The following is an 18,098-nucleotide window of genomic DNA, read 5'->3' on the forward strand; positions in this document are numbered from 1 at the left end:
TAACTTTTCACAGTTTAATGGTTAATGCTGCCTCAGTAGGTGACACAATACTTGAACTACATGGTCCAGGTGGTCATCAAACATTTTGCTGTAAATAACACCAGTGTCTAAATAATTGTATACACTCTTGAATTTTAAAGCACTCAAAAGAGAATATAAAAGTTGGAACAAGACTGTGGCCCCTGGCCAGTTCAAAAGAGACTGTAGTTCTCAGATAAATTCCAGTACGAAATAAATCGCAGTCTGTACAGAAAGCAGTCAAGGGCTTGGACTCTCCTGCAAGTGGGACCTGATGATATGCTTGATTCAGATGTTATGTACCATTAGCCTTTTGCTGGTGGTATTTTTTTAAAAGAAAAATCTATATCTGTGTAGAAAATCTCTCTCTCTCTCTCTCTCTCTCTCTCTCTCTCTCTCTCTCTGTCTCCCCACCCCCTCCCTACTCCCTGTGTGTGTGTGTGTGTGTGTGTGTGTGTGTGTGTGTGATGAACGTGATTTGTTGTTAATGGTTTGTTTAAACATGTCAATCAATGTTTCTGGCACAGAGAAAAATAATGTATTTAAGTTGTGATACATGTATTTTAATTGCTAATATCTATTTTAACATCTGAATTTTGCAGTCCGGTTATACCCCAAAGTAAAGGAGCTGAAATGGTGCCTCCCCTGACACAAGATGTACCTGCTGCAGGTGATAGTGGAAGTGGTAGTAACAGTAGTGGTGGTTTGTTTGATTGGGTGAAGGGAGCAGTTGGAAGTGGGAGTCTTTTATCAAAAGTTGCAGAGAGAGCCAAAAATTCTGTTGATTCCATGATAACTACTTTGGACCCACAGATGAGAGAATTTTTACGTAAGTATTTATCTTGAACTCGAAATTTGATTTAAGCTTACGTTGGTAATTGCATATATTAATTTAATTTAGTTCAGTCGCATCATATTGCACATAATTATGCTAATAATATAATATGTATATAAAAAGAAATAATTTCTATTGTTTCATGAACTGTGAATGAATGTAGGACAATTGTGTGGTTGAGCAACATTTGGGCTACAATATTAAAGTTTTTTTGTCAGTAGAAAATCCATGCTGGAAGTGACTGGACTAAGTTGGGGAAATGAACCCACAGTGACATCTCGGCTTGACTCACTTTCACTGATGTTTCCACCTATGATTTCTGAACATCTTAACAGGTTCTTCCAAGGCAGTAACATCATTAGTGGAACACAGTTTGTGGAGGACCATGTCATACTCAGCCATGAGGAATATACACTGTGTTTCAGATAAGGTGTTTCTCTGTGCATCTTACATAGTATTAAATGAAAGATAACTTCATTTAGATAGGTAACTGCAACACACATGATTTGTTCTGTGGTTTTATGAACATGCCGTATTTGCCCGATTATAAGAAGAGGTTTTTTTCCCAAATGCACCATTCGAAAAATACAGGGTCATCTTATATTCACAGATTAAACTATTGCTGCTGAGGTTAACATTTTTGTATTGTTTAACGGACTATGCAGAGGTCATATGCAGATTTATTTTGAAGAATTCAGAAGGGTTGGGCTGGTCAAACACTACTCATGTTTGAGCAGGCTTAAGATTTCCTGATATGCCAAAGTGCTTGATACCGTATCACTGCTGCTCGAACTATCACATGGCATTTGATCTGGGTGGCGCTAGTGCAGGGAAGACACAAGAAACTATGAACTAGCTACTACAACAGTCTATTGCTCAGCTTAAAATTTGATTATTTTGTGGAAATACATAAGGAAAATAGTACTAAACTGAATCATCTTACAAACTCTTGTATCCGAACAGGTTTCTCATAAATGTTTGGATTCTGTGTACAAACATTAATGTTGCTTTTTAAGCATAGATCACATTCAAAAGCGGAAATGTTGTCCTTCAAAAGAATTATGTGATTCTGAACCCAAATAGATATTTTATTTGATTATGAGAACTGTAATGATTTACTAAATGGGCTGCAAATGAGAAATACGGCCGCTGTTCACATATTAGGATACTGGGTAAAAACTTTGCTTGCTTTTAATCAGCTTTAAAACATTATGGTGACATTCAGATGAAATAAGAAGGAAAATTAATCCATAATAAAATGTCTAAAAACGAAATAAATCTTAAACTGTAATCCTTGTTGCAAGAATAAATTACAGCAGGAGATATTACCAACAGTCATGGGTAGATTGCGAGAAAGTGAAGTTCGAGAATTGAACTGAATCGTGATTTCGATCTTTTATTTATGTGTTAGCTGCTGTTGTTGCATACGAGGTCTGTTCAGAAAATTCCGGGACATTCGTAATTTTGCGCCAATGGTGTGTGGGAGCGAAATGCAGTTGGGATCCTTGCTGACGCCTGTGTTTAATGTGTAACTGCCAGAAGTTTCAGTATTGTGTGCGTGTTAGTTATTGTTCATTGCTGTATTGAATAGAACATTGTGTATCACAGTTTGGGTATTTTGAGATGGCAGAGTTAGAGGAGCAATGCGTCTGCATTAAATTTTGTGTGAAACTGAAGAAAATCTTTACAGACACACCAAATGATGCAGGAAGCCTGTGGTGAAGGGTGCTTAAGCCAAACTCGGTGTTACGAATGGTTCATATGGCTTACAAATGGCTGGATGGAAGTTAAAGATGACCCTCATTCAGAATACCCCTTGATATCTACCAACGATGCTCATATCAGGAACATCAACAAAATTGAATGTGCCGATCGAAGATTGACTGTCCAAGAGATTACAGAAAACTGTAACATTTCTGTTGGATCTTGTCATGAAATCCTGACACATCATCTTGGAATGCATTGTGTCACCACCAGCTTCATCCAATGAAATGCAAGAACACTCCATAGCTTGTCATCTTTATGTCGAAGTGTCACTAACATTCCACACAATGGAAAGAGTGGCCACGACTACAGTCCCACAGAATCTTCCTTCCACCAACAAGTGATATTATATTTGTGATACATGTGATGTTCCTTAAGAGAGTCAGAAGTGGTGGTGACCAAAGTTAAACCTTCAGAATGGGCCAGGAAAGGTTTTCCAACACCAAAAACAGCTTGACAGGTCAGGTCAAATGTGAAAGACATGCTAATAGTTTTCTTTGACTTTGAAGGACTAGTTCAGCATGAATTCATGCCACAGGACAAACTGTTAATCAATGGTACTATCTGGACTTGTTGTGATGCTTGCAAGAAAATGTGAAAGGGAAACAGCCTGAACACTGACAAGGCAATTCATGGCTATTGAATCATGGTAACTCATCCGCACACTCATCCCTGTTGGTGCCTGACTGAATTTTTGAACAGACCTCGTATGACCTGTACTGTAGAAGAAATTGCAGTTTGTGTTTCACATTTGCTCAAGCACAGCACTAATGAATGGTTGGTGGGGGAACACTGATACTAGCTTGCTGAGAACTAGGTGAGCATGTGGAGGGGAGCAGTGAGCAGGCAGCAAATTATATAATGTTGCCAACCTTGAGAATGTATACTGTGTACTTTGGCGTTTTAGGAACACCTGTCATGTTTAAACTGCAGTTTGCCTGAATCTATTTACAGTAGGAATTGAGTCGACTTTAAAATTGGACAAATGCTCAACAAAAGTATTCATTTCTGTAGGAGACAATAGAAGTCTAGATAGGGGCTAGTGGCTTACTGACGTGCACTGTGCTGCAATTGTCGATGCTCATCGTGACGTGTGACAGGTACAAAAAGGGGTGTGTCAGCTGCTGGTTCTATGCAACCATTGAGAAAGCAGCAGGCAGGTGATATGTTTGAAAGGAAGGGAAATTGTAAGATTCTCACAACAGTATCGAAGCGAAATCCGATATGTTTTCGGATAAAAACAGCTGTGTTATCATGTCTCACAGCAAATACAACTTCAGAAATTGCAACATATTCTTAAGAAACAGCTAAATGTTTGTGTCAACAAAGGTGTAAATTCCACAGCTGTGCTGTTTGGATTATTATTATTATTGTTGTTGTTGTTGTTGTTGTTAAAAATAGTGATACCACAGACAGCAGAGTTAGTAAAACAAAAAATGTAGAAAAGAAAATGGTCTGCAAGTTAATGAAAACCATTTCTCTTCATTTATTTTATATCTCATTGTATTACTGGTATCGAAATTGAGACAATCAATAAATGGCATAAATTTAGAATTGGTGTAATTTTAACTTTGTAGGCAGATACTGTATGTCAATAAAAGTTCGCAATTTTGTTCAGAATGTGCTAAAAACTAAATTTTTCTCAAGATGCCTCTTTGAATAAAGGGGGTCGTCTTATAATCAGGGTCGTCTTATACACAGGTAAATAAGATACTTTATTTGGTTATTTTACAAAGAGTTACAGCAAAGAGCTACAATTTTTTAAATATAGCATTATTTTTATCTATTTTATAGATGATGTATTTAAACAAAATGTGTACAGATCAGTTAAAATAAAGTTTCTATCAATTTTAATTAGGGAGTTAGAAATGTACTAGGTTTTAGTAGTGGATGGATGCAACATACTGTATATAATAGACTGTTTTAAGATGGATTTTCTGATGGTGAAAAATCATATAAGTGATGTGTTCAAATGAGTGCTCATATTCTGAATGTACAATGTAACGACTGATGGAGCAGGATATCTCATGGTATAATCCATGGTTGCTTCATCGGTATTATTTTGGTCTTCACTGAGCATCAGAAAAATGTCATAGTACTCGTAGGATGTGTATGCGAGATATATTGTATGTCAATATCCATGGCAGACAGAACCTTGTTTGTCTGTGTGTCCCACCCAACACTGCTCTGTATAAAGCAGTGTAAGAATACATTCTACAATGTAACCATACATGACTTAGCACACTGTGGATGTTTGCTACTTCCTGACACATCTCATCCACAGATGATTTAGAATTGCCTTGAGTTATGCATTCAGGAAAATGAGTACTTGTTTGTTCACATCACTTAGTGAACTTTCTGCCACCAGATCATCCATACGAACACAGCCATTTATGTACAGCATGTTGCATAAACCTCTAAAACTTAGAATGTGTGTAGCTCTCTAAGTAAAATTGTAAAAAAATTCATTTAAATTTATTTGTATGCAGTCAGTTTAAATACATCAACTATATGATAGGGAAAATAATGTTGATTTAAAAAAATATGCCCCCTCCCATGAACCATGGGGGGACCTTGCCGTTGGTGGGGAGGCTTGCATGACTCAGGGATACAGATAGCTGTACCATAGGCGCAACCACAACGGAGGGGTATCTATTGAAATGCCAGACAAACTTGTGGTTCCTAAAGAGGGGTAGCAGCCTTTTTAGTAGTTTCAGGGGCAACAGTCTGGATGATTGACTGATCTGGCCTTGTAGCACTAACCAGAACGGCTTTGCTGTGCTGGTACTGCGAACTGCTGAAAGCAAGGGGAAACTACAGCCGTAATTTTTCCCGAGGACATGCAGCTTTACTGTATGGTTAAATGATGATGGCGTCCTCTTTGGTAAAATATTCCGGAGGTAAAATAGTCCCCCATTCAGATCTCCGGGCGGGGACTACTCAGGAGGACATTGTTATCAGGAGAAAGAAAACTGGCGTTCTACATATTGTTGCGTGGAATGTCAGAGCCCTTAATTGGGCGGGTAGGTTAGAAAATTTAAAGAGGGAAATGGATAGGTTAATGTTAGATATAGTGGGAATTAGTGAAGTTCGGTGGCAGGAGGAACAAGACTTTTGGTCAGGTGAATACAGGGTTATAAATACAAAATCAAATAGGGGTAATGCAGGAGTAGGTTTAATAATGAATAAAAATAATAAGAGTGCGGGAAGCTACTACAAACAGCATGGTTAACGCATTATTGTGGCCAAGATAGACAAGAAGCCAAGACCTACTACAGTAGTAAAAGTTTATATGCCAACTAGCTCCGCAGATGACGGAAGAGATTGATGAAATGTATGATGAGATAAAAGAAATCATCCAGATAGTGAAGGGAGACGAAAATTTAATAGTCATGGGTGACTGGAATTCGATAGTAGGAAAAGGAAGGGAAGGAAAAGTAGTAGGTGAATATGGAATGGGGATAAGGAATGAAAGAGGAAGCTGCATTGTAGAATTTTGCACAGAGCATACCTTAATCATAGCTAACACTTGGTTTAAGAATCGTGAAAGAAAGTTGTCTACATGGAAGAAGCCTGGAGACACTGGAAGGTTTCAGATAGAATATATAATGGTAAGACAGAGATTTAGGAACCAGGTTTTAAATTGTAAGACATTTCCAGGGGCAGATGTGGACTCTGACCACGATCTCTTGGTTATGAACTGTAAATTAAAACTGAAGAAACTGCAAAAAAGTGGGAATTTAATGAGATGGGACCTGGATAAAGTGAAAGAATCAGAGGTTGTAGAGAGTTTCAGGTAGAGCTTTAGGGAACGATGGACGAGAACGGGGGAAAGAAATACAGTAGAAGAAGAGTGGATAACTTTGAGAGATGAAATAGTGAAGGCAGCAGAGGATCAAGTAGGTAAAAAGACGAGGGCTAGTGCAAATCCTTGGGTAACAGAAGAAATACTGAATTTAATTGATGATAGGAGAAAATAGAAAACTGCAGTAAATGAAGCAGGCAAAAAGGAATACAAACGTCTCAAAAAATGAGATCAACAGGAAGTGCAAAATGACTAAGCAGGGATGGCTAGAGGACAAATGTAAGGATGTAGAGGCTTATATCACTAGGGGTAAGGTAGATACTGGCTGCATGAAAATTAAAGATACCTTTGGGGAAAAGAGAACCACTTGTATGAATATCCAGAGCTCAAATGGAAACCCAGTTCTAAGCAAAGAAGGGAAAGCAGAAAGGTGGAAGGAGTATATGGAGGGTTTATACAGGTGCGATGTACTGGAGGACAATATTATGGAAATGGAAGAGGACGTGGATAAAGATGAAATGAGAGATCTGATACTGCATGAAAAGTTTGACAGAGCACTTAAAGACCTAAGTCAAAACAAGGCCCGGGGAGTAGACAACATTCCATTAGAACTACTAATAGCCTTGGGAGTGCCAGCCCTGACAAAACTCTACCCTCTAGTGAGCAAGATGTTTGAGACAGGTGAAATACCCTCAGACTTCAAGAAGAATATAATAATTCCAATCCCAAAGAAAGCAGGTGTTGACATGTGAAAATTTCCAAACTATCTGTTTAATGAGTTGTGGCTGCAAATTACTAACACGAATTCTTTACAGACGAATGGAAAAACTGGTAGAAGCCGACCTCTGGGAAGATCAGTTCGGATTCTGTAGAAATGTTGGAACATGGGGCAATACAGACCCTACGACTTATCTTAGAAGATAGATTAAGGATAGGCAAACCTGCATTTCTAGCATTTGTAGGCTTGGAGAAAGCTTTTCAAAATGTTGACTGGAATACTCTCTTTTTAAATTCTGAAGGTAGCAGGATAAAATACAGAGAGCAAAAGGCTATTTACAATTTGTACAGAAAGCAGATGGCAGTTATAGAGTGTCGAGGGCATGAAAGGGAAGAAATGGTTGAGAAGGGAATGAGACAGGGTTGTAGCCTATCCCCGATGTTATTCAATCTGTATATTGAGCAGGCAGTAAGGGAAACAAAAGAAAAATTTGGAGTAATTAAAATCCATGGAGAAGAAATAAGAACTTTGCAGTGTGCTGATGACATTCTAACTCTGTCAGAGACAGCAAAGGACCTGGAAGAGCAGTTGAGTGGAGTGTCTTGAAAGGAGGACATAAGATGAACATCAACAAAAGCAAAATGAGGATAATTGAATGTAGTTGAATTAAATTGGCTAATGCTGAGTGAATTAGGTTAGGAAATGAGGCACTAAAAGTAGTAGATGAGTTTTGCTATTTGGGGAGCAAAATAACTGATGAAGGTTGAAGTAGAGAGGATATAAATTGTAGACTGGCAATGGCAAGGAAAGTGTTTCTGAAGAAGAGAAATTTGTTAAAATTGAGTATAGATTTAAGTGTCTGGAAGTTGTTTCTGAAAGTATTTGTGTGGAGTGTAGCCATGTATGGAAGTGAAACATGGACAATAAATAGTTTGGACAAGAAGAGAATAGAAACTTTCGAAATGTGGTGCTACAGAAGAATGCTGAAGATTAGATGGGTAGATCACATAACTAATGAGGAAGTGCTGAATGGAATTGGAGAGAAGAGAAATTTGTGGCGTAACTTGACTAGAAGAAGGGATCAGTTGGTAGGACATGTTCTGAGGCATCAGGGGATCACCAATTTAGTATTGGAGGGCAGTGTGGAGGGTGAAAATTGTAGAGGGAGACCATAAGATGAATACACTAAGCTGATTCAGAAGGATATAGGTTGCAGTTTGTACTGGGAGGTGAAGCTTGCACAAGATAGAGTAGCATGGAGAGCTGCATCAGTCCAGTCTCTGGACTGAAGACCATAACAGCAACAGCACCACCACCACCACCACACTGCTGTAACTCTTTGGAAAATAACTATACTATGTTCATAAAACAACAGGTAGAGTATCATCTCTTACTTTTACCTATCTAATACAAATTTTTGTTACTTTCGTAAGCTACTGAATCACTCGATATGTGAAATATTTTGGTTTGTTGTATGTAAGAAAGGGTGAGCAGCAGACACAATTAAGAAAGATCTAAAACTAGCTTCCAGTGAAGTCCTCCTTCAGAGAGCGAGAAACACATTCACTCTTCATCCACTCACTCCTCACCCACTCACACATTCATTCATTCATTCATTCATTCATCCACCCATTCTCACTGTTGTCATGAGGTTATAGAACAGCTGGTGGGGGAACAGGAAATATTGTGTTGCTGTGGAATATGTAGGTGCTAGTCATGTAAAAGCACAGAGTCCCTAGGCCTCTCTCCCACTGTGCCCCATTTGTATTATATCATGTCTCTTCCATATCACCATCACCCACCTCATCCTAGAAAGCTCTTAGCACAAATTGACCTGCAGCACTGTGTGTGTGTGTGTGTGTGTGTGTGTGTGTGTGTGTGTGTGTGTGTGTGGGCGCGCGTGCGCGCGCGCGCGCGCGCACATACAAAACAACCGTTTACAACCACAGGTCATGCTCCTGGTATTGTAGATCCTATCTAGTGGACTCTGAGCATGGGATACTGCATGTGGGCAACATACTTGTATTCATTACTCGTGAAATGAAATTAGCTTGATAATGGTTGTTTCCATACTTGTCCTCATTTCTTCTTGCCACAGAAACTGGATTTACTGATTGGACCCAATGAAAGCAGTGATTCGACCATAACTTGTAAAGAGTGTTGACAGAATTGTGACTGTGCCCTGCCAACAGTAGAGAGGCAGACGCCTCCTTGTAAACTTTCAGAAGTCTTCTGCAGATATAAAACAACAATTGGGTGGCTGGACACAGCTGATGTGGAGGGGATAGGTGTATGTGGTGCGATCTCAGCTCTTAAGTTGCAGTGGTGTGAGTGGATCTTTCCTCAGATTGCCGTGCTTTGAGGAGCATCCTCAAGGCTGGGTCCCAAGCCTTACTTAATTGGAAACTGCTGTCTTTATTTACCAGTTCGTCATGTAGTGGCATTTTTACAAATCCTTGAAAAATGTGATCCTAGAATGTATTGACCTGTTTTAACAGCTTGGTTGTCATCATAATTCTTGCTATGTCCTTAGGAGGTGCAGTGTTCTGTGATAGCTGATTTTGTTGGTTGCTCTTTTTAGCTCTGTGATACTTGTGCTCTGTGCATCTTTTCTGTTGTGTCTGGATTCTCTGAGCTACATAAATTTTCCTTCACTGGCACAGGACACCTGTTCTGAGGATTGGTCTGAGGATGTCTTCTCGATGTGAGGAATTGTGACACTTGGAGTCATGCAGATTTACATCTGTATTGTCACATTCTGTCCCAGTATGCGATCTGAGCCTTCATGTGACTAACATTTGCAGGAATGGAAGTTTTTTGTTCTGTTCTATCTATGTTTGTGGACCTACTGTTCTCATCCATCAAGAGTTAAGCAGCAGAGTTGCAGCACCCATGGAAAGTTTTCCAGAAAAATAGTTAAACCACTGCCATATCCTGCATGCCACAAAACCAAAGAAGTCTTGGTCGCAGCTTGTAGAGGGAGAACAGAAATCTGTTGTGATAACATTTATCCTTTAAATCGGTAACATATCAGTGAAAATTGGAAGAATACACTGGAAATATAATTTAAAGTGTGTATTCCTCCCCCCATTCTTGCCCAAGATCAAAGCTTTGTAGGTATCTGTGAAGGACATGTAGGACTCAGGAAACCAGGTTTCTAGCAATCTCTTGCCAGTGCGGGAAAATATATGTCATTTTTCAGACTATGTGGACAGCACAGGAAAGATGCATGGAGCATGAGCATCATATAGATAAAGAATAATCGACAAAGTCAGTTGAAAAAAAGTGCCCTCCATCTCCTAAGGGCTTAGCAAGAATTATGTCAGCACAGAGTTGTTAAAACAGACCAACACTTTCTGGGATTCAGTTTTAAAATAATCTGTAAAGATCTGGTTACATGATGAACTGACAAAAATATGAAGCAGTTTCCAACTAAATGAGGCTAGGAACCCAACCTTTAGTGTGCTCAGAGCACACAGTAGTAAATGGGTAGATTGCTCAAGCTGCACGAGCTGAAGAGCTGAGCCCACCTCATGAAGACAGGCCTCCTGTGTATCACCAGTGTTCTAACTCCCAAAGTGTCAACAGAGAGACAGGATCATAGCTCGTGTTCTGATTATGTACTTCCCACCTCGTATCTCACATGTGGAGTCACACTCCGCTGCAGCGGATTTGAGATTATTGGGGGCCTTCGGTTTGAATCCTGGCGATTTTATCTGCTCGGAGACTGGGTGTTGCGTTGTCCTTATCATCATTTCATTGACGTGCAACTCGCCAATGTGGTATCAAAAACAACCTGCACTAGGTGGTTGAACAACCCCGGATGGATCTCCTGACCAGAAAAGCCATATGATCATTTCATTTTCGGAATAATATCAGTTAAATTCTTCATTTGTGTATACCTGATATCAGAAGCTGCTGTATCATTAGTTCATCAGTAATGGTACTGTGTATGCAGCTTCTGAACTATGACTTTTCATCATTATATACATTTTGTTTTATTCAGTAAAAACTTCGTCAATTGATTTTTCTCATCCATGTATTGCTTACGTTGCTGTCTGCATTTTGCTAGAATTTTTATCTTTCTCACTGGTGCTGTATATAAAAAATACAAGAAATTGAGAGGCCAAGAATGGCAAACAATGAAACACAACAAGGCTGACAATGTAGTCTACCAATAAAGTAATATATTTCTGATGGCACAGATGGCAGGCAGCCATGGGGCAGAAGTGGGAGAGAGGAAAGGCTGTTTCACTGCTCCCAGCCTCACCTGTCGCAGGCATTCTTCTCAACTGCCTACTGTAGTTAGTGGGGGTAAAGGAAACCCAGTAAAGTATTATTTATCTTGTTTGTCAGAAAGCATGTAATCATTCATAGTTTGAGCTTCCCATATCAGCAGTAAAAGTTTATTCTCAGATGGTGGCCACAAATAGAAAGGTAAACTGTTTACTTTCTTGAACATTTTTTGTTGATTCGATGTGAGATTCAGTCTTACCTTGCTATATTTAGGTCGCCTTGAGCAGTAGTCTGACCTTCTTGTATCAGTAAAGGGCCTTATTGAGGGAAAAAGATTATGCTCTTGGAAACGTCTACAATGCTGATGAAACTGGGCTCAACTGGAATGTGTTGCCAAGAAAAACTTTTACTTCATGTAATTATGTAGAGCACCTAGTCCTAAAATAAGATAGGATTGTACTACTGCTTTAGCTTGCACTACTACTACTGACAGCCACTGAGCACCTGAATGGGTAGTATGATTTTCAAGAAATGATTTACAGAAGTTTTAATCAGTTAAATGGCAAAAGGGAGAATTATTGCTCCTTGTCAGTGCTCCAACTTTTCCATAATGTGATATCTTAAAGGAAAAGGACGAGTTCAAGTGATGGTTCTTCCACATAATGTAATGTCCTATTACAGCCCAATGTATCAAGGTGTTATTGAGTCTTTCAAACGCTATTACAGAAAAGAATTATTACTAAGTTATTGTTAGAAAGAGAAGAGGAGCGTGAAGAAAGTGTGTGGCAGCAGCATCTCAACAACTAGTTGTTTAGAAAATGAAGATGAAAATATACAGGCAGTTTCTGAAGCATTTACTTGTTTAGATACTGCCTTGCGATGGTTTTGAAGCTCAAAATAAAAGCGACCAGCATCGGATACCTTTCCTGAAAAAAGTGCATGACTTAGCTGCTCTTAAACGGGTAGGCTTGCTCAGACATATCAAAATGAAAGGATATTTTTTAGTATTGATTGTATAAGTAACATGCTATTTTTATTTTACTTGGCTGTACTATGTACATACCTATGTACTTGCCTTGGTAATAATAGAAGAGATCCATGTACTTATAAATGTATGCAGTTTTTATTGCTAAATAAAAGTACACAGTTCGATTATCCAGATAAACTGGTTTACTAAACACCGATGCCCCCCCCCCCCCCCTCCCGAGTTTGTTTGGATATTCAACACTCAACTGTACCAAAATTTATGTATTGTTTCAGTCTCAACAAAAAATGATAATTTAAAATGTTTTTTTAAATATTTGGTTATTAATTAAGTGAAATGATTAGTAACTGGCAGCCCTTCCACCAACTGTGGACGACTCATTGAATGATTGGCGACTAATTACAAAGAATTTGAAAGTTTAAAAATCAGAGTGCTGCAGTGAACTGATGTCAGGTTCATGAGAGTAATTCAACCTCTTAATCTATTTGTACCTCATTATTCACAGCAAATTCGGAGTAATTTTGTTGCCTTTATTAACCTTTCACCAGTGCATACTAAGCTAGATTAGCATTTCTGATGAGTTTATCATTTAGTTCGTGATGTCATTGTGCTTAAGAGTAGAGGATGATACTAGTTTTGAAAATCTCTTGGACATTATTTTTTGACATAAATGAAAATAATGTGTGTGTGGAATTTCATTTTTTAAACAAAACGAATGACTAAAAATTGTGGTACGTGGTAGTACTATGGAAGTTTAAGTGCCTGTGATTGCTGAAGTTAAATGACTCATGAGCAAGTCAATTGATAGTATAAAATATAAATAATAGCACCAAATCTCCATCCTGGCACAGGCCCACCAAGCAAGATGGTGCTGTTGTTAGCCATATGGACTTGCATTTAGCAAGAGTGAGGTTCAAATCTTCATCCAGATGTAGTTTTTCTGTAGTTTAATGAATGAAACAGCCAATTTTCTTCCCCTGCCTTGCACAGCCTAAGCTTGTTTCCAGTGTCTAATGATGTCTTGAAATACAGCAGTTTCAAATTGGGAATCCCAAGTGGCTAGAAAATGTAACCTTTGTTGTACAACTAGTGTCAGCCATGTGGTCATTCTCAAGTTGACGTGGAGAAAATACAAACATTGTTTATATTGTATGGAACAGTTTCATGCAGTTAATATCAACTTTCATGATAAACTGTATTTTCTGTCGAATAAGTTCAAATGACAACCCATGACAAAAATGTGCCATTGAAGTCTTCAGTTCATGTGAGGCAAAGTCTGAACTTCTTTATTCTGTGTCAACTTGAAAACTGATATGTGAACAATACTAGCCATTCAGTAAATGGTATATTCTCTAACAACTTCAGGTGGTCCAACATGAAACTATTTCCGTATTTTGAGGCTCCAGTAAAATATTCTAATGATCTTCTTGTGACAATAGACTCTCGTATTTCATTGTTCTTCATACAGAACGCTCTTCCCTTACCCCTCCCTCTGCCTCTCACTCTTTTGCGTCATAGAATGCTGATTAAAAAAAATAATAAATATATTTTTTAATCGTATATGCATGTATCATAACTACAAATGATTCTAAACTTTTTTGTGGAACTCATCAACAGAGTGAAAGGAATTTGCATCAAGAAAATTTTTCACTTTAAATTTGCCTCTCATTTTCTGTTATGCTAGAAAGCTATTGACAATTAAATGTGCACAGCAATGTGTACATTTCTGTACAATTGTAGTGAAGTATCATTTCATTGCAGATAGTTTCATCATCTAGTGTTCAGTGAGTGAGTGAAAACTTTTGAGTGAGTCCACATTGTAAATCATGAAATCTCATGCAAAATAGCAGGCCTTCTATTAATCACATTTCAACAATAGCCAAAAATGTCAGTGGTGGCTTGACTATTCTTATGTTTAAGATATCAGCACTCAATTTCTGCGCAACTAGTGGACATCACACTGGAGGAGATGAGCTATCATGGTTATCGTGACGGAATAGTGTGGGCAACTGCCCTAGGGACATACATAATACGTTGTATGGGCAGACCCATTGCTGGAAGTGTTTACCTACCTGCTGCAGTAAGCTGGGTGGGTCAGTTTTAACACTGAGTTCAACCACTGTAGACATTGCCTTGCACCTCATGCTACATGCCATTTCCATGTGCTCAGTTGTCAACCAGCAGTGCCAGTCAGCTACATCTGCCATGTGTTGTGTTTATCTCTGTGCACATCTGTACATGGTTTCGGACTTCTGCTTCCCCGTAGATTGATTTGCATGGCAAGTCTTCATTTCTTCTTGTGGGCTTCTATTCTGTTGAGCCACCGTTGGCCCATACAGTACCTTGTGCCAACTGTGTTGTTTACCAGGCATTGTAATACCTGTGCAGATATTAAAAATATGATATTAGCAAGAAAAATATTTGTCTTTGTTCACACTTAAGAATTTAAAATGTTGTTATTTTTCAGATTATTTGTCCGCGATGTCATAATAAAATATCACACAATGGAAGCTCCGGGTTGCAATATCAACAATATTAGGTAAAGGATAGAGTGCACTCACCATAAAGATGACACATTGAGTTGCATAAGATTGTCACAATGTCTGAAATTGTGCACTGTGTTTTGCTGCAATTTGGTGACACTATGTTCTCTGTGAGCCACATTCTCTACATAATCTTGGTCACACAGATAACAGTAATTACTGTATACTCCTTAAGCATGTAAGAATGAGAGACCTCCAGTACCGTATTCAATGGTACACATTCGATAATATTTTTTCTCACCTAGCAATCTCATATTCTGTATTGTATATTTAATACAGAGCAACTGTTTATATATTTCTGTATGAGGGCAGTTCAAAATAAACACACAGATTTCTTTATGCACTATTTCTGTCACCTGCAAGATGAATGGAGGCCACCGAAATGGCTCCACAAAAATCTACAGTATGTGTTGTTTGTGTTGAGAGTCTGATACAGTGTGGAACATTCTATGAAAGTGATTCACTTCAATTTGACAAATTAATGGCACTGCAGGCTATCTGGCAAAAATGTTCATAAAGTAGTCAGGATTCACCATTCATCTACACACACACACACACACACACACACACACACAGTATAAATACCTGACATTCGTTGCACAAAAATTTTACAGTTAATTTTGAATCACATTTGTGACTGAAAGAAATGTTAGTTATATTGTTAATTTGTGAAAAAGTGTGTGCAGAACATTGATAAGGTTATGGATTGAAAACTGCCTGTTTTAGATAAGTACCAAGGATGTTGCCAAATACCTGTAAAGCAATCTCAGTTACTATACACAAGGGGACAGGTCTGAGACAGGGTGTATACGACCTGGGACAACGGGGAGATCGGGGGAAAACACGGGAATTTTTTCATCTGGGAGAAAACCCGGAAAAATCCAGGAATCTTTTAGAATTCCGGGAATTTTTCATTGTTTTAGTTTTCAGTTAAATTTTTGCAATTTTGACTGATAAGAACCGTTACTCTAACAAAGGATATTACTGTATCCACTAATGCAGAATAATACTGCAGCATTAAAACATGAACAAGAGAAAAAAACCAAAATAAAGCTTAAATTGCAAAGGAAATGCTCCATATAAAATAACACAGTGCTCGTGCAAGTATCTGCCAACAGCAAAATGTGTCAAAGGCTTTCGGAAGACTATGCAGTGCTTCATAACAACAAATTGCCTTCGATGTGTGTGACATCACAACTGTTTACATTAGACTCGTTTAATCAATTACAAGCGGGCTCATGCACACGCGCTGTTGAGTCGTGTATGAGTAGTATCTTCTCCCACTTCTGGCTACAGAAATGTGGCTGTTGGCTGTGTAAGCAGCAGTAGCAGCAACCAGCCACATGGAACCTGGAAAAATTTTACTAGTGCGCCCAAGTTGCCAGATTTATGCATGTGCAGCAGGCCCGAATCTAGTGGGGAGTGAGGGCAAACTGGGGTATCTGAGTATCTGAACTGGGCAGCAATTTCGGGGGGAGGGGGCAAATTCATATTCTTAAGAAAAAAAGCCTTGTTTCACAAAGCACCTAGCATCCAGCGCTCATCGGTTTATCCATTATTCATATGATTTTGAAATGCATCCCTGCTGGTTTTTGAACACATTCTAAGTTGATTTCTGAATGAATTATAAGTTGATTTTTGATTGCGTGCATAGTGTAGTCTCCACGTGACCTGGTTTTACATTTAGTGATTTTTCTGTTTCCTCTTCATTTACTGCTCTCATGTCAAATGAAAACAAGATGGATTTCTGTGACTGGGAGCTATCAAGTGAATTAAAATACATTCACATAATTACGGAAGGGTAAACTATGTTACTAGTTTCAAATTTTATTTCCACCTTTCTGACAGTCAAGCATTGCCGAACAATGAAGTTATTTTTGTCGGTTTGATAAATAAATTTGGCTTTTATTAAGCTTTCCTGCTGAGGCAGTCAATTTATTCCATACTATTGGCTAGTTTCAACTGTTCGCTGCATTTCAGGTGCACATTTTCATCTTCTAGCACATATGGCATTATGCCATAATAAAGATCCAAACATGAGATAATACAGTACTGGTACTTACGAAAATTTACGTCCCGAAAACCGTACCGAAAAGCTTCTATCTGGTCAAGACCACATCATTGAGAATCTGGACATACAAATGTGCACTGTAAGGTGAACTATGCATTTTAGTATGGTTCATAAAATTCTGAGGCTCTTGGAGTATCCTCTGATGTCTTGTTTCTTTTATGATGTAATGTAAGATCTTTTAAGGTTTTACACGTATGAACATACGGGCTTCCTACATCACTGTAGCTATGCAAGCACGGTGACGCCTCTTATCTGGTGCTCTGTGACAACTGCTGAAATGAATCTATTTGTAACAGGTCACAGGAAAATATTGTGAATTGTTGTTCTGAAAGCGTTATTTTCAAAGTAAATTTCCTTGTACGCAAGATGAACTGTGTGCGAGAGTGTAGGATGGAGTTCTCAAATCACGGCGTGTTTGGTCTCTTTTAAAAATCCACTCTTTGATGATGAGCCATTTAGAAAAATTTCAAGCCCAGAATATCAGAGATTTATATCGGTATTAAAAATCTTGCTGGCGAATTTGTGTGATGTATCTTAAAGTGTACCATGTGCTAAACAGATCAACATTATAAGTGAAAGCTTAGCTTCTCTTGTAGCTTATTAATCTTCGAGACAAATATTATATGCGAAAGCTTTTCTTTTCTTGTAGCAACACTATGTATATTAATTTAAACCATTAACTTTTCCTGTTGGTGGAATTCGAATTTATACTTTCGTAATACGAAAGTATGCAGCGTACATGTTGCTGCACATCAAAGATCTTTCCAAAACATGTTTTCTCCCCCTCAGTATCGTTTTCTAAAGTGCCGGGACATTCTATGTTGCTGTATAAAACCATATCCTATCAAAGGATAAGTTTTACATTTCCGAGGGAAAGTATACTGTCTGTCACTTCACATGGCAAAAGCGCATTTTCACCCAGGAGAAAATGTATTTTTAACTGGGAGATCCGGGAATTTTTTTTCTCCTTATCTGCGTCTACACCCTGTGAGAATAATAGTGACAAATTTTGTACAAGAATTTTGATCATACAAATTAAACCCAAGAGTGTTAGTGGAAGAGAAGTTTCCCGTCTGTATGACAGTGTGATGTCACTTCAACCAAAAAAGAAAGGGCACAAGCA

The 18,098-nt window shown here is 38.4% G+C and overlaps 1 protein-coding gene across 1 annotated transcript in view; it reads left to right on the forward strand.

Moving 5' to 3' along the window:
- Positions 1–18,098, forward strand: part of LOC124616733 (protein PRRC1-like) — a 74,162-nt gene that overhangs the window by 35,143 nt on the left and 20,921 nt on the right. The window contains exon 3 of the mRNA XM_047145098.1: positions 621–847. Coding sequence (XP_047001054.1) covers positions 621–847 — 227 coding nt within the window. The remainder of the gene's footprint in view (positions 1–620; positions 848–18,098) is intronic.

This window comes from Schistocerca americana, chromosome 5 (assembly GCF_021461395.2).
Source record: "Schistocerca americana isolate TAMUIC-IGC-003095 chromosome 5, iqSchAmer2.1, whole genome shotgun sequence".
Taxonomy (NCBI): domain Eukaryota; kingdom Metazoa; phylum Arthropoda; class Insecta; order Orthoptera; family Acrididae; genus Schistocerca; species Schistocerca americana.